Source organism: Pinus tabuliformis, chromosome Q (genome assembly GCF_031772625.1).
Source record: "Pinus tabuliformis cultivar Carrire ecotype Pingquan chromosome Q, CPIR1, whole genome shotgun sequence".
NCBI classification, from domain to species: Eukaryota; Viridiplantae; Streptophyta; class Pinopsida; order Pinales; family Pinaceae; genus Pinus; species Pinus tabuliformis.
In genome coordinates this window covers 1,374,564,040-1,374,581,035 of record NC_142296.1, presented here as the reverse complement: position 1 = coordinate 1,374,581,035, position 16,996 = coordinate 1,374,564,040, and the positions used below count along the sequence as shown (strand labels likewise).

At 39.1% G+C, this 16,996-nt stretch overlaps 1 protein-coding gene across 6 annotated transcripts in view; it reads right to left on the bottom strand.

Annotated features, from left to right (window-relative positions):
- Positions 1 to 16,996, bottom strand: part of LOC149225026 (uncharacterized) — a 424,173-nt gene that overhangs the window by 64,682 nt on the left and 342,495 nt on the right. For 3 of the 6 annotated variants that reach the window (XM_089386426.1, XM_089386428.1, XM_089386427.1), the window contains exon 8: positions 14,100 to 14,205. The exons of 1 other annotated variant lie outside the window; for it this stretch is intronic. Coding sequence is in view for 4 of the 5 variants with exons in the window: in XM_089386427.1 (XP_089242553.1) it covers positions 14,177 to 14,205 (29 nt within the window). In the remaining variant the exon portion in view is untranslated. Of the gene's footprint in view, positions 1 to 14,024; positions 14,206 to 16,996 lie in introns of those variants that run through there. 2 more of the 6 variants (XM_089386425.1, XM_089386424.1) reach the window with 1 other exon arrangement.

Below are 16,996 nucleotides of genomic sequence, written 5' to 3'. Positions count from 1 at the left end.
CCAAAAGCAACAAACAAGCTGATATGAGAGAGGCTTCTTGTCTAGGAAAAATAAATGAAAAGAAATGGAGTCGCCACCCAAACAAGAAACGAACTGAAGAGTAGGTGCTGATAGATAAGATCCAAATGATACCAAAAATGTTGAATCTGCTAGCTCAAATGAGAGATGAGAAAGATGAAAGAATGATGAGAAATGAGAAGATGAATGTCGAATAAATCAAGGACAGAAAAACTTTGTCCTTGGCAACGGAGCCAGAAAATGTTGTCGTACAGATTGTCACGACAACGCTAAGACCGGGGGCTGTCACCCTGATCCCCGATCTCTCCATTTAAGCCGTCTCCCGAGGCTAAGGGGGGTAGACCGTATGGGACAAAGGAAGACCAACTGTGGACCAGTTGGGTTGGGAGACATAGCAAGACAATTTAGCACCTGATTGATTTAGAAATCAATGTACCCGTGCCTTATGGAGCTAATGATTAAATAATTGTTTATCAAAAGCTGCAGAAACATGAACTTTATAATTCCATGATTAACAATCATTTATCATCAAATAATCCAAGCAAAGATTAATTTTGCCAGATGCGAGATAATCAATAAATGCACAATGCCTTGACAATATTCCAACAATTAAATTTCTAAAGAATCTATGGTCTCCCCAAAATTCATAAGGAAGGAGCTCCCTTAAGGCCCATCGTCAACACCATTGGAGGTCCTACCTACCTTCTTGCTAAGTATCTTGCGTCAAAGCTTAAGCCCTTAGTTGGTCGTACGGAGTCCTTCGTTAAAGACTCTGCTTCCTTTATTGATGAACTCAAGGACATTAAGCTTGACCCTGGGGACATTCTTGTGAGCTTTGATGTAGTGTCCCTGTTTACTTGCATTCCTATTATGGAGGCCTTGGAAGTGATCAACCGCTTAACTGACCCTGACACTGCCAGGTTAGTTGAGATTTGCCTCACTTCCACCTTTTTCTGTTTCGAGGGGGAGTTCTTCGAGCAAACCTGTGGTGTCGCCATGGGTTCCCCCCTGTCCCCTGTTGTTGCTAATCTTTTTATGGAAGATTTTGAGTCCAAGGCTCTGAATTCTTCCCGTCTCTTGCCTAAGCTCTGGAAAAGGTATGTGGATGACACTAATGTCATTTGGTCTCATGGCCAAAAGGAATTAGATCTTTTCTTCGAGCATCTCAACAATCAATCCTCTGCCATTAAGTTCACTATGGAGCAGGAAGTTGATGGGTGCCTCCCATTCCTTGATATTCTTATTTCGAAGAATAGTGATGGTTCCCTCGCCCATCAGGTTTTTCGGAAGAAAACGCATACTGAGCAGTATCTTCATGCCAGTTCCCACCATTTCCCGGCTCAAAAGATGGGTGTTCTCAATACCCTTGCTACTCGGGCCCTAAGGATCTCGGATAAGAAGAGTTTTGAGAAAGAAAAATCCCATCTCCTTGATGTCTTTGTTGAGAATGGTTATAGTAGATTCTTGGGTCAGAAGGATTTCCGTAAAGCTGCCAAGAATTCTCTGACCAAAAGGGAACCAAAGGAACGGATTCCAGGTGTCCATCTTTTGTATGTTCAGGGGACCACTGATAAGGTTGTTAGGATTCTCAGGATGCATAGTGTCCCAGTGACCTTTAGGCCCCTTAACACCATTCGTTCGTCCCTCAGATCAGTAAAGGATCCTATTGACCCCAAAGATATGAAAGGGGTTTATATTATCCCTTGCTCCTGTGGGACCCCCTATATTGGTGAGACTGGTCGCTCCATTAATCAAAGGATAAGTGAGCATGCTGCTGACCTTAAGCATAGAAGAGCTAAGTCTTCCGCTTTAGCTGAGCATGTAGAAAAAACCAATCATCATGTTTGCATTGAGGAGGCTAGTGTTATTGCTAAGGTTTCACATTTCCATCCTCGCAAATTTAGGGAAGCTCTTGAGAATGAAAAGAGACCAAGCAATCTCAATAGAGATGATGGTTGGAAAATTAGTAGGTGCTGGGTCCCAGCACTCTCTTCTTAGTCGTTTTTCTTGTCTCTTATTTTATTATTATTTTTATGTTTATTATTATATATATATATATATATATATATATATAAAATTTATTTCTTTTATTTATTTATTGATTTTTATCAAATAAAAATTTTTATTTTTATTTTTATTTATTTATTTTTTACTTAATTCTTTTTTTTCACCTTCTAGTTTATTTATCAATTCTAACTTTCTTTCATAACCCATTAATATATTATAAGGTATGATCCTTTATTATTATACCTTTCATCTAACTAATAATACCTGTTTTAATTATTTTTATATATTTATAGTTTGTTGGTATTTTTATTTTTATATATATATATATATATATATATATATATATATTTTATTTATTTACTTGATTATTTGTTTTATTTATTTACTAACTGGATTTGTTTTCTCTTGTTCTAAATTATTTATTTATTAATACTAACTAAATAACCCGTTAATATTTTACATAACCCATTAATATATTTACAATATAAGGGATGGTAAGGTATATAACTTCTTTTGGTTTTAAGTAATAAATAATGATACCAATTATAATTATTTTATTCGTTTTTAATTTTTAATTTTATTTATTTATTTTTTGTTTTTATCTTTACTATTTATTTATTTGATTTTTTCTAACTAAATATCCCTTTAATATATTTTCATAACCCTTAATATATTTATAGTATAAGGGTTGGTCCGTTAGTTAACTACTTTCCTTTTAGTTTTAATTATTAAATAAAAATAAAAATAACAATTATAATTATTTTATATATTTTCATTTATATATATATAATTTTACACCTAATATAACTAAATTTGACCGTGGTCCTATGTCAATTTTTTGGCACAGCTAACCGTTGGTGGCTCTGCTCTAACTATTTAACATGCGAAGCTGGATCTGTTTTTTCAACTTGTCCTGACGATGAACCACACTGGTTGGTTCGAAACGCGTCGACAAATGGTTTCTCATGTGATTTTCGCCGAAAAATCTATCATAAACTTGTTATGGATCACAAAAGCCTCAACTCTACAAATCTGATTCATATCAGCAGTAGCAAACCCTAGATCAGTAGCATCAGCATTAGCGGCTTCATTATCAAACTAGGGCAGACCATATCTCACAAACCGACAGTCGGATTGACTTCATTCCACCACCAAAGTTTCGGCTTCCAGAGGAGGTTCAGATGAACCTACAGCGCAGTTCAGATGAGGAGATCTTCTAGGCCACGCAAGTCAATCTTTACTTCTGCAGTTGCAGCTTCAGTTTCAGCAGTTTCCGGCTTCAAACTAGGGCAGTCGATATCTTGCAAACCATTCGTCGGATTGACTTCATTCCACCACCAAAAGTTGCGGCTTTCAAAGGAGGTTCAGATGAACCTACAACGCAGTTCCAAAGAGGAGATCTTCTAGGCCACGCAAGTGAATCTTTACTTCTGCAGTTGCAGCTTCAAATTCTACAGTTCCGGCTTCACATGTGTGAGAGAGAGAGACCCATTTCAGCGCAGTAGAGAAGAGACTCATATCTGCGCAGTAGAGAGAGAGAGATGTGATGAGATGAGTGAGTCCAAATGAGGAAAAGTCCTCTTATATTTATACACAACGTTGGTGGGTGAATAGATGCGACTGTTGGGCTTCTGAGCCTACATGAGTTGTAGGTCGGCTTGATAATAATTTCATAATCAAAATAAATTCATATCTCCATGAATACTTATTGGAATTGGATGATCTTTATATCAATCCTACACCTCTCGACGAGAGGAATCTAATAAAAGTATTATTAGCCATGAATAAGATGACCCACATGAAGTTTTGCCCTGGTTGCCAATTTTAACACTCCCTCTCAACCATGGAGAACTTCATCTGCAATCTATCTATCGATCGTTACTATTCATCCATCAAATGCACTGCCTTGTACAGCCTGACCCTTGCCCTGCTCTGCTCTATTTTGCCTGTTCTGCTTTGTCTTGTTCTGCCCTGCACTGATCTGTACTGTTTTGTTCTGTTCTGCTCTGCTCTTGCATTGTTCTGTTCTACTCTGCTTTTGTCCGAATTATGAAGAAGAAGAAATGATCGAGGATGTATCATACTGACTCAAAGTCAGTCTCAGAGTATGTACCACTAGTCCCAGACCAGTCTCAACCAACCCAAAGTCAGCGTCATAGTGAGTACAACTCCAATGGTCCTAGACCAATATCATCCTCCACTGACTCAAAGTCAGTCTCAGAGTATGTACTACTGATCCCAAACCAGTCTCAACTGACCGGAAGTCAGCGTCATAGTATGGTACAACTCCTACCACTGGTCCCAGACCAGTATCATTGATCCCAGATCAATGGAGGTCATCCTAGCGTAGGGAGTACGGTAGTTACAACGATGTGTCCATCGGTACTACTATGGTCCCTAACTTCATTTCCCTGTTCATTGATCAGATGAGAGGTACTTCCCATGAGTCCCAGACTGCATGGGTAGGATGCCTCGATAGGAGAACTAATCAATCCTGTCCTCACAGGAGAACACATCAATCCTGCTACAATTGCCATGGAGAACACATCAATCCAGGCCTCACAGGAGAACACATCAATCTTGCTACAATTGCCATGGAGAACACATCAATCCAGGCCTCATAGGAGAACACACCAATCCTGCTACAATTGCCATGGAGAACACATCAATCCAGGCTGCCATGGAGAACACATCAATCCAGGCCTCACAGGAGAACACATCAATCCTGCTACAATGTCGCCACGGGGTGTACATGTATACCACCAGGGGATAGTGAATAATCTTGTGGTCATATGCTGCTCCAAGAAGCACCCCGCACCCCCCTGGAGCTCTCAGAGCTCAATGCATCATACATGACCCTCATTGGAGGGTCTTTGAACAACTCCAAGTTGTTCACGGAAAGTCAGAAATTTTACTTTCCCAAGGGGTTTTGTCAGAATGTCGGCGACCTGTTCATCTGTACCGATATGATGGAGCCTTATAGCTCCCCATTGCACCATATCTCGAATATAATGGTATCTGATATCAATATGCTTGGAGCGATCATGGAATACGGGATTCTCTGACAAACGAATCCCACTTTGGTTGTCACAAAGGATCACAGTGGTATCCAATGTGAATCCAAACAACTCATTGAAGAGCTTTCGCAACCAAACTGCCTCACAAGAAGCCATGCTAGCAGCAATATACTCTGCTTCGGCGGTGCTCAAAGCCACCGACTTTTGTTTCCTGCTCATCCAGGATATCGAAGCAGATCCCAAGGAGAAACAACACCCGGAAGTGCTCTTACGGTCCTCCACATTGCCTGCCCAGTCAGCATCTGTGTATCCAAATAGTCTCACATCTCTGGCAATGTGTCTTAACCCACAAGTGATAGTGCCACGAAGATATCTCAACAGATTCTTGGCACCAAACCAGTTTATGTGGTGGGGTTCAACCATATGCTGGCTCAACGTGTTGACAGCAAAGCATATATCTGGACGGGAGTTCACTAAGAACATTAATGCTCCGACGAGTTGCCGATACTCGGTAGCATTTCGTAAAACAAGTCCAGCAGCACTACCGCTTAACTTCTTGAAGTCAAGCTCCATCGGAGTAGTTACAGGCTTGCAGTCCACCATTCCGAATCTTTCCAATATCTTCACCACATATTTTCCTTGAGATAGGAAAATTTTTCCTGGCTTTTGCCACACTTCAAGTCCTAGGAAGTAGTGCATCAGTCCTAGGTCTTTCATTTCAAATTCAGAGGCCAGCTCCCTCTTACATTTGTGAATGAGAGGGTCTGCACCTGTTAGAAAGAGGTCATCCACATACAACACCAGTATGAGAGGCTTGTCATCTTCAACCTTAAAGTAAAGGTTAGGATCGGCTTCACTCCTAGTGAATCCCAGCTTCATCAAGTAGCTATCGATCCTCTCATACAATGCTCGGGGTGCTTGCTTCAGCCCATAGAGAGCTTTCTTCAACCTGCATACATGAGATTTTCGATCATAAATCTCAAATCCTTCGGGTTGCTCCACGTAGACCTCTTCTTTGATCGAGCCATGCAAGAACGCAGTCTTGACATCCATCTGATGTAGGTTCCATCCTTGTGAAGCGGCAAGGGCTATGATTGAGTGGATGGTCGTATATCTGGTAACAGGTGCAAATATCTCATCATAGTCTATACCTTCCTTTTGGGAGAAACCTCGAGCAACAAAACGAGCCTTATACTTTTCCGTGCTTCCATCTCCTGCATGCTTTATCTTGCAAAGCCATTTGGAAGTAACAACAGTCTTGTCCTGGGGTCTGGGAACTACTTCCCAAACATCATTCTTTATGATAGACTCATATTCTTCGGTCATAGCATCCTTCCATACTTGATGCTTGACGGCATCTGAGAATGACGAAGGCTCATTTTGTATGATCATGCTCATGATGGTCAGGTATCCTTGATACCTATTAGGTTTCTTACTTTCACGGAAGGTTCCTCGGGGTGCAGCATGTCCTTCAGCATCATCAAGTAACCCCTTAAGCCATGAGGCCTCTTCCTAGAAGAGGAAGGCTCATAAGGAGGAGGATCAATCGGATCCATGGGTTCTTCTACATTGATTCATCATCCTTTTCTTTCGGTTCCCTGGTGTCGGCTTCTTGAGAGCTCCTCAAAGTTGGAAGATTGATCATCTTGCTGAGAGCCATATCTTCGTCAAAGGTGACATCATGACTAATTATGACTTCCCTTTGACCGACTACATAGATTCTATAGCCTTTAGTATTTTCACCATAGCCCACGAAAATTCCCTTCTTTCCAGATGCTCCCAATTTATTTCTTTTCTCTTTCGGCACATGAAAGTATACAGGGCTTCCAAAAATTTTAAAATGAGAAACATCAGGTTTCTTACTGGTGAATTTTTCTTCAGGAGTCTTGGAACCCAATGCTTGATGAGGGCATCGATTTTGTACATATACAGCAGTGTTTGCAGCTTCAGCCCATAGAAACTTAGGAAGACTTTGATCATGTAGCATGGCCCGGACAGCTTCCATAATTGTGCGGTTCTTCCTTTCTGCCACACCATTTTGTTCAGGAGTATATGGTGTAGTAGTCTCCCTCTTGATGCCAGCCTCTTTACAAAAATCATGGAACTCATTAGATTCATATTCAGTCCCATTGTCAGTTCTTAAGATCTTGATCTTCTTTTCGGTTTGATTCTCGATTAGGGCTTGAAGTGTCGGAACCAAGGGAACACTTCATCCTTCTTTTTCAAAAAGTATATCCAGGTCTTTCGAGAATGGTCATCTGTAAAAGTGAGATAATATGAGTATCCTCCCAAGGAGTTCACAGGCATCATACCTGATATGTCTGAGTGAACTAGTTGTAATATATTGGAGGTCTTGCTTTGACTTGAAGGGAATGGTCCCCTTTTGAGCTTTCCTTCGGCACATCCCGGACATACACCTTCTTTCTCTACTTGGAATTCAGGCATCCCTGTTACCATCTGTCTTACATCGGGTAGAGCTTTGTAATGAAGGTGGGCAAACCTCCGATGCCAAAGTTCGGACTGAAGCGTTGTGTCACAAGACATGACACCTAGCGGACTTCCACCGATTTGATATAAAGAATCAACTCGAAACCCAAGAGTGAAAGCATCTTTAACATTATTTTTCCATATGCGTACCTTACCATTGCTGAAGGTTACCTTATAGCCTTTGTCTTCCATTGCCGAGATGGATACCAGGTTCTTTTTGAGATCAAGTACATATAATACATCTTGTAAGTGAATCGTATTACCTTGATTCAGTTTAAGAGAAACATTGCCTACACCTTTCACTGGGTATTTCATGTCATCTCCAAGGACAATTTCCAGGTTAGTTTCTTTTTCTACCAGATTATAGAGTACTTCTTTGTAACCAGTGAAGTGTCTTGAGGCACCACTATCAATGAGCCAAATTCCCATTGAGTCCGAAGGAGCGGAGGTAGATAGAGCAGCTGGTAGATAATATTCAGCCTGCTTATCATCAACAGTGTTAGATTCATACCTGGAATTTCTAGCCTTCTTGAATGGTTGCCCTCTTCCTTGATTTCCCGCATTCCTTTTTCCTTTGTTGTTGACTATTCCATTCCTTCGATTACCATGAGAGGGATTTTGATCATCGTCACGGTGAGAGTCCTTTCTATCAGGGCATTCCCTTGCATTGTGATATTGCAAATGAAACATTGTCCTTTTCTTCCACCCTTAAATCCAGCCTTTCTTTTCGATTTAGACCCAAAATTATTTCTTTTGTTAGCATGAGAAGAAAAAGCAGCAGGAGGACCTTTAGGCAAGGGCATTTCCTGCTCTTCTACCCTTGTTTGTTCTTGAATGCATCTAGCCATTAATTCCTCGAAACTAGGAATTACATTATTGTTCAGAAGAGTAGTCCTGAACACATACCATTCAGATGGTAATCCTCCGAGAGTTGTGAGTGCCATTTCTCTGTCAGTAATGGTTTCCCCAATAGATAGGAGATCGTTCTTGATCTCGGTGATTCTTAAGAAGTATGCTTGCATACTTTCATCTTTACCCTTCTTGATTTCCCTCAACTTATTTCTAAGAAACAAAACTTGATTTGCATCATTAACTTTAAATAAACTCACCAGTCTGTCGTAGATTTCCTTGGAGGTGTCTAGATCAGAGATATAGGCCACTAAGCACTTGTCGATAGAGTCCCGGATGATCTTCTTTGTTTTGACTTCTCCATTTTTCCATTTGTTCCAGGCAGCAACAGATGCATTTGATGAAGGCTCAACAATATTGCCTCTTACATGGTCCAGCACTCCTTGATCTTCAAGGGTTAGATCGATAGACATCTTCCATCCGTGATAGTCAGCTTTCTCACGGAGCTTGTCTTCGGCAGGAAAGAGTGTTGAGGACCCCATAGTTCTTTTGGGATAGCCTTGCCAATCTTCTCTTCAATGATTGGTCTTGCTCTTGCTCGGGCTTTGTTTTCACCTCAGCTCTGATACCATGTTAAGTTATGGTATGTTCTATGCTTATAACAGTTTACTTTTTTTTCTTATTATATTCCACCGATTAGCAATCACATGTACATAAAGTATAGTGCAGATAGAACATTAAACGATCGACAGAAAACAAGCCAAGACAAGAGACACAAGATGTGGTGGCTAGCCAGGGACAAACCCCACAATGTGTGGGGAAACCCTTTGATCAAATCTTCTTTTATCTTCAATAATTCAGCGGAGAGAAATAGTAAAATAAATCTGATTCATATCAGCAGTAGCAAACCCTAGATCAGTAGCATCAGCATTAGCGGCTTCATTATCAAACTAGGGCAGACCATATCTCACAAACCGACAGTCGGATTGACTTCATTCCACCACCAAAAGTTTCGGCTTCCAGAGGAGGTTCAGATGAACCTACAACGCAATTCAGATGAGGAGATCTTCTAGGCCACGCAAGTCAATCTTTACTTCTGCAGTTGCAGCTTCAGTTTTAGCAGTTTCCGGCTTCAAACTAGGGCAGTCGATATCTTGCAAACCGTTCGTCGGATTGACTTCATTCCACCACCAAAAGTTGCGGCTTTCAAAGGAGGTTCAGATGAACCTACAACGCAGTTCCAAAGAGGAGATCTTCTAGGCCACGCAAGTCAATCTTTACTTCTGTAGTTGCAGCTTCAAATTCAACAGCTTCCGGCTTCACATGTGTGAGAGAGAGAGACCCATTTCAGCGCAGTAGAGAAGAGACTCATATCTGCGCAGTAGAGAGAGAGAGATGTGATGAGATGAGTGAGTCCAAATGAGGAAAAGTCCTCTTATATTTATACACAACATTGGTGGGTGAATAGATGCGACTGTTGGGCTTCTGAGCCTACATGAGTTGTAGGTCGGCTTGATAATAATTCCATAATCAAAATAAATTCATATCTCCATGAATACTTATCGGAATTGGATGATCTTTATATCAATCCTACACCTCTCGACGAGAGGAATCTAATAAAAGTATTATTAGCCATGAATAAGATGACCCACATGAAGTTTTTCCCTGGTTGCCAATTTTAACACATCTACCTCACTACTACCAGACCAGACATTTCATTTGTTGTTGGAATCCTCTCCAGGTTTATGCAAAAGTCTTGTGAGGGACATTGGTCTGCTGCAAAAAGAGTTCTAAGGTACTTGAAGGGAACTCAAGACCTTGGAATCAAGTATACACAGGTGGACGACTTCAGCTTGATTGGATACTCTGATTCAGACATCGATGGAGACAAAGAAACTAGGGTATCTACTTTAGGATATGCTATGAGTCTTGGATCAGGAGCTGTCTCCTGGAGATCACGCAAACAATCAGTTCCAGCAGATTCCACAACAGAAGCAGAATACGTGGCAGCAGCTGAAGCAACGAAAGAAATTGTGTGGCTCAGGAAAATTCTTGAAGATTTGCAGGTAAAACAAGTACAATCAACTCCACTCATGATTGACAACACCTCTGTAATAAAGTTGGCCAAGAACCCAAAGTTCCATGATCGAACAAAGCATATCAATACTAAATATCATCTGATTCGACATCATGTTGAGGCCAAAACAATCCATCTCCGTCATTGTTCCACAAATGAGCAAATTGCAGACATCTTCACCAAAGCACTTGGAAAGGAAAAGCTTGAACGATTCAGAATGATGCTTGGACTCACCAACATCCCTTCAGATTAAGGGGGGAATGTTGACACCTAATCTTCATGATTGGGGGAATTTGTGTAAATAAATAAATTAGGAATGTGAACAGTCATCGGGAGATGAACTGAACAATCACTCCTATTGTATATAACAATAACCTACCTATGGAATAATAGACAAATCAGTTTTACTGCCTTTGGAGAGTTACTGCCTGGCCTGACAGAAACTTTGCGTTAAAAGAGGGTAAGCTCCAAATCTTTGTAGACCACAGGAAGAAAGGCCCTAAGCTAGACGACAACCAAAAATATTTCAGAATGCTCAATAACCCTAGCTGTATGGTTTGGGAAAAATTTTGACTACATAATTTTATTCGATCTCCTCAAGTAAAAGAGAAATCCACCTACCAAGGACTTTTGCCAATGAAATTAAGCCCAGCCTCATTTTTGCAAAAATAAACTTCAAAAAATAAATTTTATCTTGAGCAAAGAACGAAGCTTTGGAAGCTAAATGAAGAATTATAAATATATCTTTGGCCTTTAATAATTTCAAGCTAATAACCCCACTAATATATATACAAAAATTATATTACAATGGTTCGAGAAATGAAAAATTATTAACAAAGGTCGGAAAATATACAAGATATTTACAAATAATTTACAAGATATGTACAATTAATTTACAGTTCTAACCTATGGGTATGAGGACACCTACATCCATAGAATAAAAAATGCAGCTCTAGAAATCGCAGATAAATCAATGAAAGTGGTTTTCAGAATAAGTTAAAGATTTAATTTTTAAAATAGGTGATCCTGGTAGAGTGAAGGGCAAGAAAATCCCTTCAATGCGATCTTATGATGAGCCTTTGGAAATCTCACCATTGGTCTTAGTTGTTTTGTGCCATGGAAATCTCACCATTAGTTCTTAGTTGTTTTGTGCCACGGGAATGAAGGTTCAAACAAGAACTACTTCAAATGCTTAGCTCGAGGAGATGAAGATGCAAACAAGAACACACTTCAAATGCTTGACACCTGATCCATAAGATTTTCTACACAAAACTTGAAAATTTTGTTAGACCCAATAAAGGTGAGTCAGACAGTGAAAAGAAGCTTTAGTGATTCAAACAATAATCCACTAGATCTAGCAATTCAACAATGTTTTCATCCTAGATATAGGTGCAAACAAGCAACTATAAATCCAATTGGCTAGAGAATTTAACAAATTGAAGCACAAAATGGATATTTAAAACACCATCCGATTAGATTTACCACAACAAGCTGAAGAGATACACCACCATATCACCCAAAGACCTTAATGTTTTTTATTACTTAATAAAAAATGATACAGAGCTTCTAGAGCTAATACACCATCCAAAGATGAATACAATGAGGAGCCTCAGGTTCAATTTATAGAAAAAGTGAGAGTTCTAGATCCCCCTTCAAGTGGAAAAAGGCTAGGTCCAAGAAGTTGCAAAATTTTGACTTGACCCTGGAGAATAATGGCTAGTTGTTGCTTGATCCATGCCAAAATTAAATCTTGTCCTTTGATCTTGATGAAGAAATTCGAATTCCATAATAATTCCCTTTTTTCATGGTCCAAAAAATATTATTTTGACATTTTTTCCTCAAAACATCACTTTTGACTTAATCACCTTGGACTGTAAGTTCAATTTTTGTTAAAAAGTTGATTTTTTCATTGATGAAGGACCTTGAAAATTGGACTTCTTTTGGACCCACGAATTTTCTTCAATTAACTGGACCCAAAAAAAATAATTTTCTTGAAAAAAATAATTCTTTTCTAGCCCCAGAGAATTTCTTGTGGTTTTTCTGCCTTAGAATTGGGCTTGTCAATTTAATTCTTCCTTGGGAATGACCACTTTCTCCTAAAATTCGTTTTTCCACTTGGAGAGAATTTTATTTTCTCTCAATTTTAATTTTTTGGCTAAATTTTTGTCGTTTTTTACCAGAAAACCCAAAATAAAACTAATTTGAGGGGATATACATAATTTCAACCCTCAAAAAGTGTCTAAACACAAAGTTGACGTGTAGAGATTCTAATTAAGAGTACTCTACCCCCTTCAACTTTTACAAACATTTGACTTTACAATTTACATCCAAATAATTATTAAATTTCCGAGCAATGGGAAATTATTAATTAAAAATAAACACTTAGACTTAAACCAATTTCTGCGAAACTCAAGACATGATCTACTATTCTAATGATATATAGAATCGATAAACTGGACTCACTTCAGACATCATCATTGAATCCCACCCTACCTTTGGGGGTATATTTGGGAGAAAAACTCCACTAATTATCTAATTGTTTAAAAACATTGATAATTAGTTGAGGTTAAAAAACTCCCTAGGATGAAACTCGTTGATGAAAATTCCTAAGCTTACCTAGGTGTGTTACATGGCTTCATAGTCATACTAGAATCATTTTTACAATAAATGCCCACAGGGCTGCAGAATTTGGGTTTATATGACTTGACAAACTGCTGAAAGATAATGATGAAAATCACAAGTGAAAGCTTAAGCCATATGAGGTGTTATGGGCCACAAGTTAGTGATTTTGAAATGGACAAAGGGCAGGGCAAGGAGGCTTTCAAAGGTGTGTGGCCAAAGGCCTTGAGTAGATAGGCTTTGTTACCATTGTACTAAACCAAACCAATTCATGTATCGAGGATCCAAAATAAATCGGGAAACAATGAGAAATTCACGTACAATAAATATAATGTATTGAATATATATATATCTATCTATATATATATATATATATATCCCAATGTAAGAAATCGCCTCCCTCTCAGCCCAAAGGGAAGAGTGAGGTTGTTGGTACTAGGACAACCCACAATTATACTCACTTAAGAGTGCTTTTCTCATGCTCGAAGCCATTACAACAATAATCATCAAGGCATCAAAGCTCACCATATCACTAGCGGGGATTTGAACCTGGGTAGGGAGGATAATAATCATTCTGCTCAACCACCCGGATAACCCCAATTGACACACACACACACACTCACACACATGACATCATGTATATATAATATATATACAGCAAATGGTCACCTATTTGAATAGACAAGTTCTTTGGACATGTGACCATTGATTATTTAATATTGTTTTATTATCAATTATTGTTATTATAGGTGTATTTATGTATGTTACAAATATAGTGTCTGCATGCCTTATAACATTATTTTGAATTCTAAAATCTCTCCTTGGTCTAGCTTCCACATTGTTAAATTTACATTCCTTGTAATGCAGAACTTCAAACTATTTTCATTACATCATTAACCTATAAATATTATAAATGTTCACCCTATTGATGAGTGTATCCAATATCAAACCTTTGTAAGATGTGAAAAGGAAACAATAAATCCTTTAGTGATCTTTACGCATCCCACAAGATCAAGTAGCCACAATGAACAGTTCAGTTGTTGCAGAAGTAGGGTAACTCCAATATCTGTTAGATTCTTGCAACTAGTGAGATGCAAGATTTTCAGTTGTCTACATTGAAATGCAAGTGCCCTGCAAAAATCCAAGTAGATAAAAAGTAAAAATTAAATTTTACTACTTCAACCCTTCACCAATTAACAAAACAGAGAAAACATTTCTTCAGCATTACACAAGGAAAAAAAGTCATATTCAACCACTTGAGTATATGATATTATCTACGCATGTCAAGGAACGAACAAATTCTCAGACCCTTTGGGCACTTTACAACATACTACTGAATATATGGAAAAGTTTGATATGAACCAACATAGTTAACATTTATTAAACATATATATAGGCTTCAATATTTGATATTTTTAGACATGCAGATTGATTTTATATATATATATATATATATATTCAAATCTTTGATGTTTATTGAAATGTGGAAACTCTTGTACTTAGTAATAATCCTTAAAATGTGAAGACCAAAATTTGGATTGATTTACAGCTCCTGCAGGCTTCACAGATATGCAAATTCGTTGAATGGATTTTCATGCCAGAAATTTACATAAAAGTCACCAAAATTAACACATGTTACAGACATGTTTGATTGAACCAAGGAAGTTCTTCAAATATTTAAAACTATTTAAATATGAGAATATATAAGCTACATGATTTGTCATGATAAACCATTTTTATATCCAAAAAAACTTCTAATAAAATGTCCAATCATGATCAAATCAACTCTATTATTACCAAAACTTAACACTTCACTATCAAGAGGCCTCTCATAAATAACAACTAAAGTATTCAGTAAATGTTTCACGATGGATTAAACATTGACTTAACATTGACTTGCTCAAGAAGATAGACACTCTGCATTCTAAAATGTTGATCCCTGTAAATATGATCAATAAAGAAGCAGAAAAATAGTTTTCATTATTAATTTATTTTGGAAAACTTATTATGTAATTAAAGAACAAAGAGCACATCAAGTCATCTACATCACCGACACAAGTTGCAATTACACAAACTAGCTCTTCCCACACACACAAGGAATGCCACCCACATATCCACTCGTTGACGCCCTCAACTGACCATAGATCCTAGGGCCTTGCCACCCTCTGCTATTTTTTTTAGCCTCATAGGTCATGTCTTATTATTCTTGTGGCTTAAGCTTTTGACACAATCAACGCTCTTAGACGATTTTCAGTTCTTTGATTGGTTTGTCACACCAACTTATTACCTGAAGTGCATGTTACCCACCACCTACGGGTTATACCATAGGAGAATTTTTTTCTCCTAGATGGTCCTCAACCAGCAGCCAACAACCCCTTGCAACCACTAGATAGCTCAATGTGCCACTATCTCTGCTACCTGAACCAGCCATATTTGCCCCTGCCTATCTGTTATGATTGTATGTTTGAAGGTGGGCCTTCCAACCTCGAAGGTATGGATTTTCATTGTGTAGTTGGGTATTTTTGTTACTCATCATGGACACTTTTGGACATGGATTAGTGGGGGGATTTGGCGGAAAGAGTGGGATTGGTTTGTACTGTTGTCTTCTCTGTCCAATTTGATGGTTAACCTTGTATCTTAGTCCCGTGGGATCTCCTTGATTGGCTACTAGCTTTAAGGGTGGCAGTACATGGGAAACCCTGATTTTGGTTGTGTGGTCCCACATCCCGACACCATATACATCACTCCCCTCCATTCATTATAACCCCATTCACCATATTTCCCATTCGGGTGCACATTTTTCCATTGGATCCACAAGGATTTAGCTTCCCCCTCATCCATACTTTGCGTTGGGCTTGGAACAATGCCTCAAAGGTTTATGTAGCTAAAAAGAAAGGAAAAAGCATAATTTGGCCACTCTCAACAGGAAATGTACCACAAAATGCAAAAGATGGTAGGGACATACAAATTCAGCATGCAGGCAAAAACCAAACATGAGCTCTACACCTATCATTATGGCCATCACCCTGGTTCCTAGGGCCCCTTCATCATTAAGGAACCCATGATTGTCCCAATCCCTGGTGGTCGATGAACTGCCCCACCATAAGGGGTATTCACTACTATATCTTATACATCATGCTCTCATCCCCTAGAACCCCGAGCAACTATAAAAGAAAAATCAATAAAAGGAAAAAGACATATGAAAAAGGGTGTACTAACAAAGGTCAAGGTAACTCATGTACCACGATTGCTCCCTCCTACATTTATACCCACAAGTGTGGGCTTCCCCTATCATAGCTACCTTTGTACTGTGGCATGTGGCATGTGGCTTGAAGCCTTTCCTTGATGCCCCATTACATTCCATCATTAAATCACATGCCACCTGCCATTTGATGGATGTGCCATGGACATGTCACTCCCCATAGAGGTTGAAACCATCGAATAGGGTCCTTGGTTGACCTTCTTCTTGAACTTGGAGACACTTGTACGTTCTAAAGCCCACTATGGAAGGGCATGCCACTATGAAGTGTCCACTTGGATCCATGATTCGTAAGCTCATTTACTCAATTGCACTAATGTTTGGTTGTACTGGAAACTGAGGGGACACATTGAATCTTATACAGGATTGCAGGTGGGTCTTCATCTTGGGTTTGGTCTCCCTATACAAGGTCCAAGCCTTCCAAGAGGGGCATATTGGCATTTGTAGGGTGAGCGTGGAGAGCCATGGGCCTCCACCATAACAGAGAGCAGAATGCCACATCATGGGATCCTTCAGTTCATGCCCGTGTTCCATTTATTTGACGATGATGGCACACCTAAACCAACTTGCCCAACCGGCTACACTCTTCCACCACACACTTGGTAGCTGATCTAGGGTCTAGATGAGGATGTGTCTCACCATGGGAGACAATGGGAGGGCTTG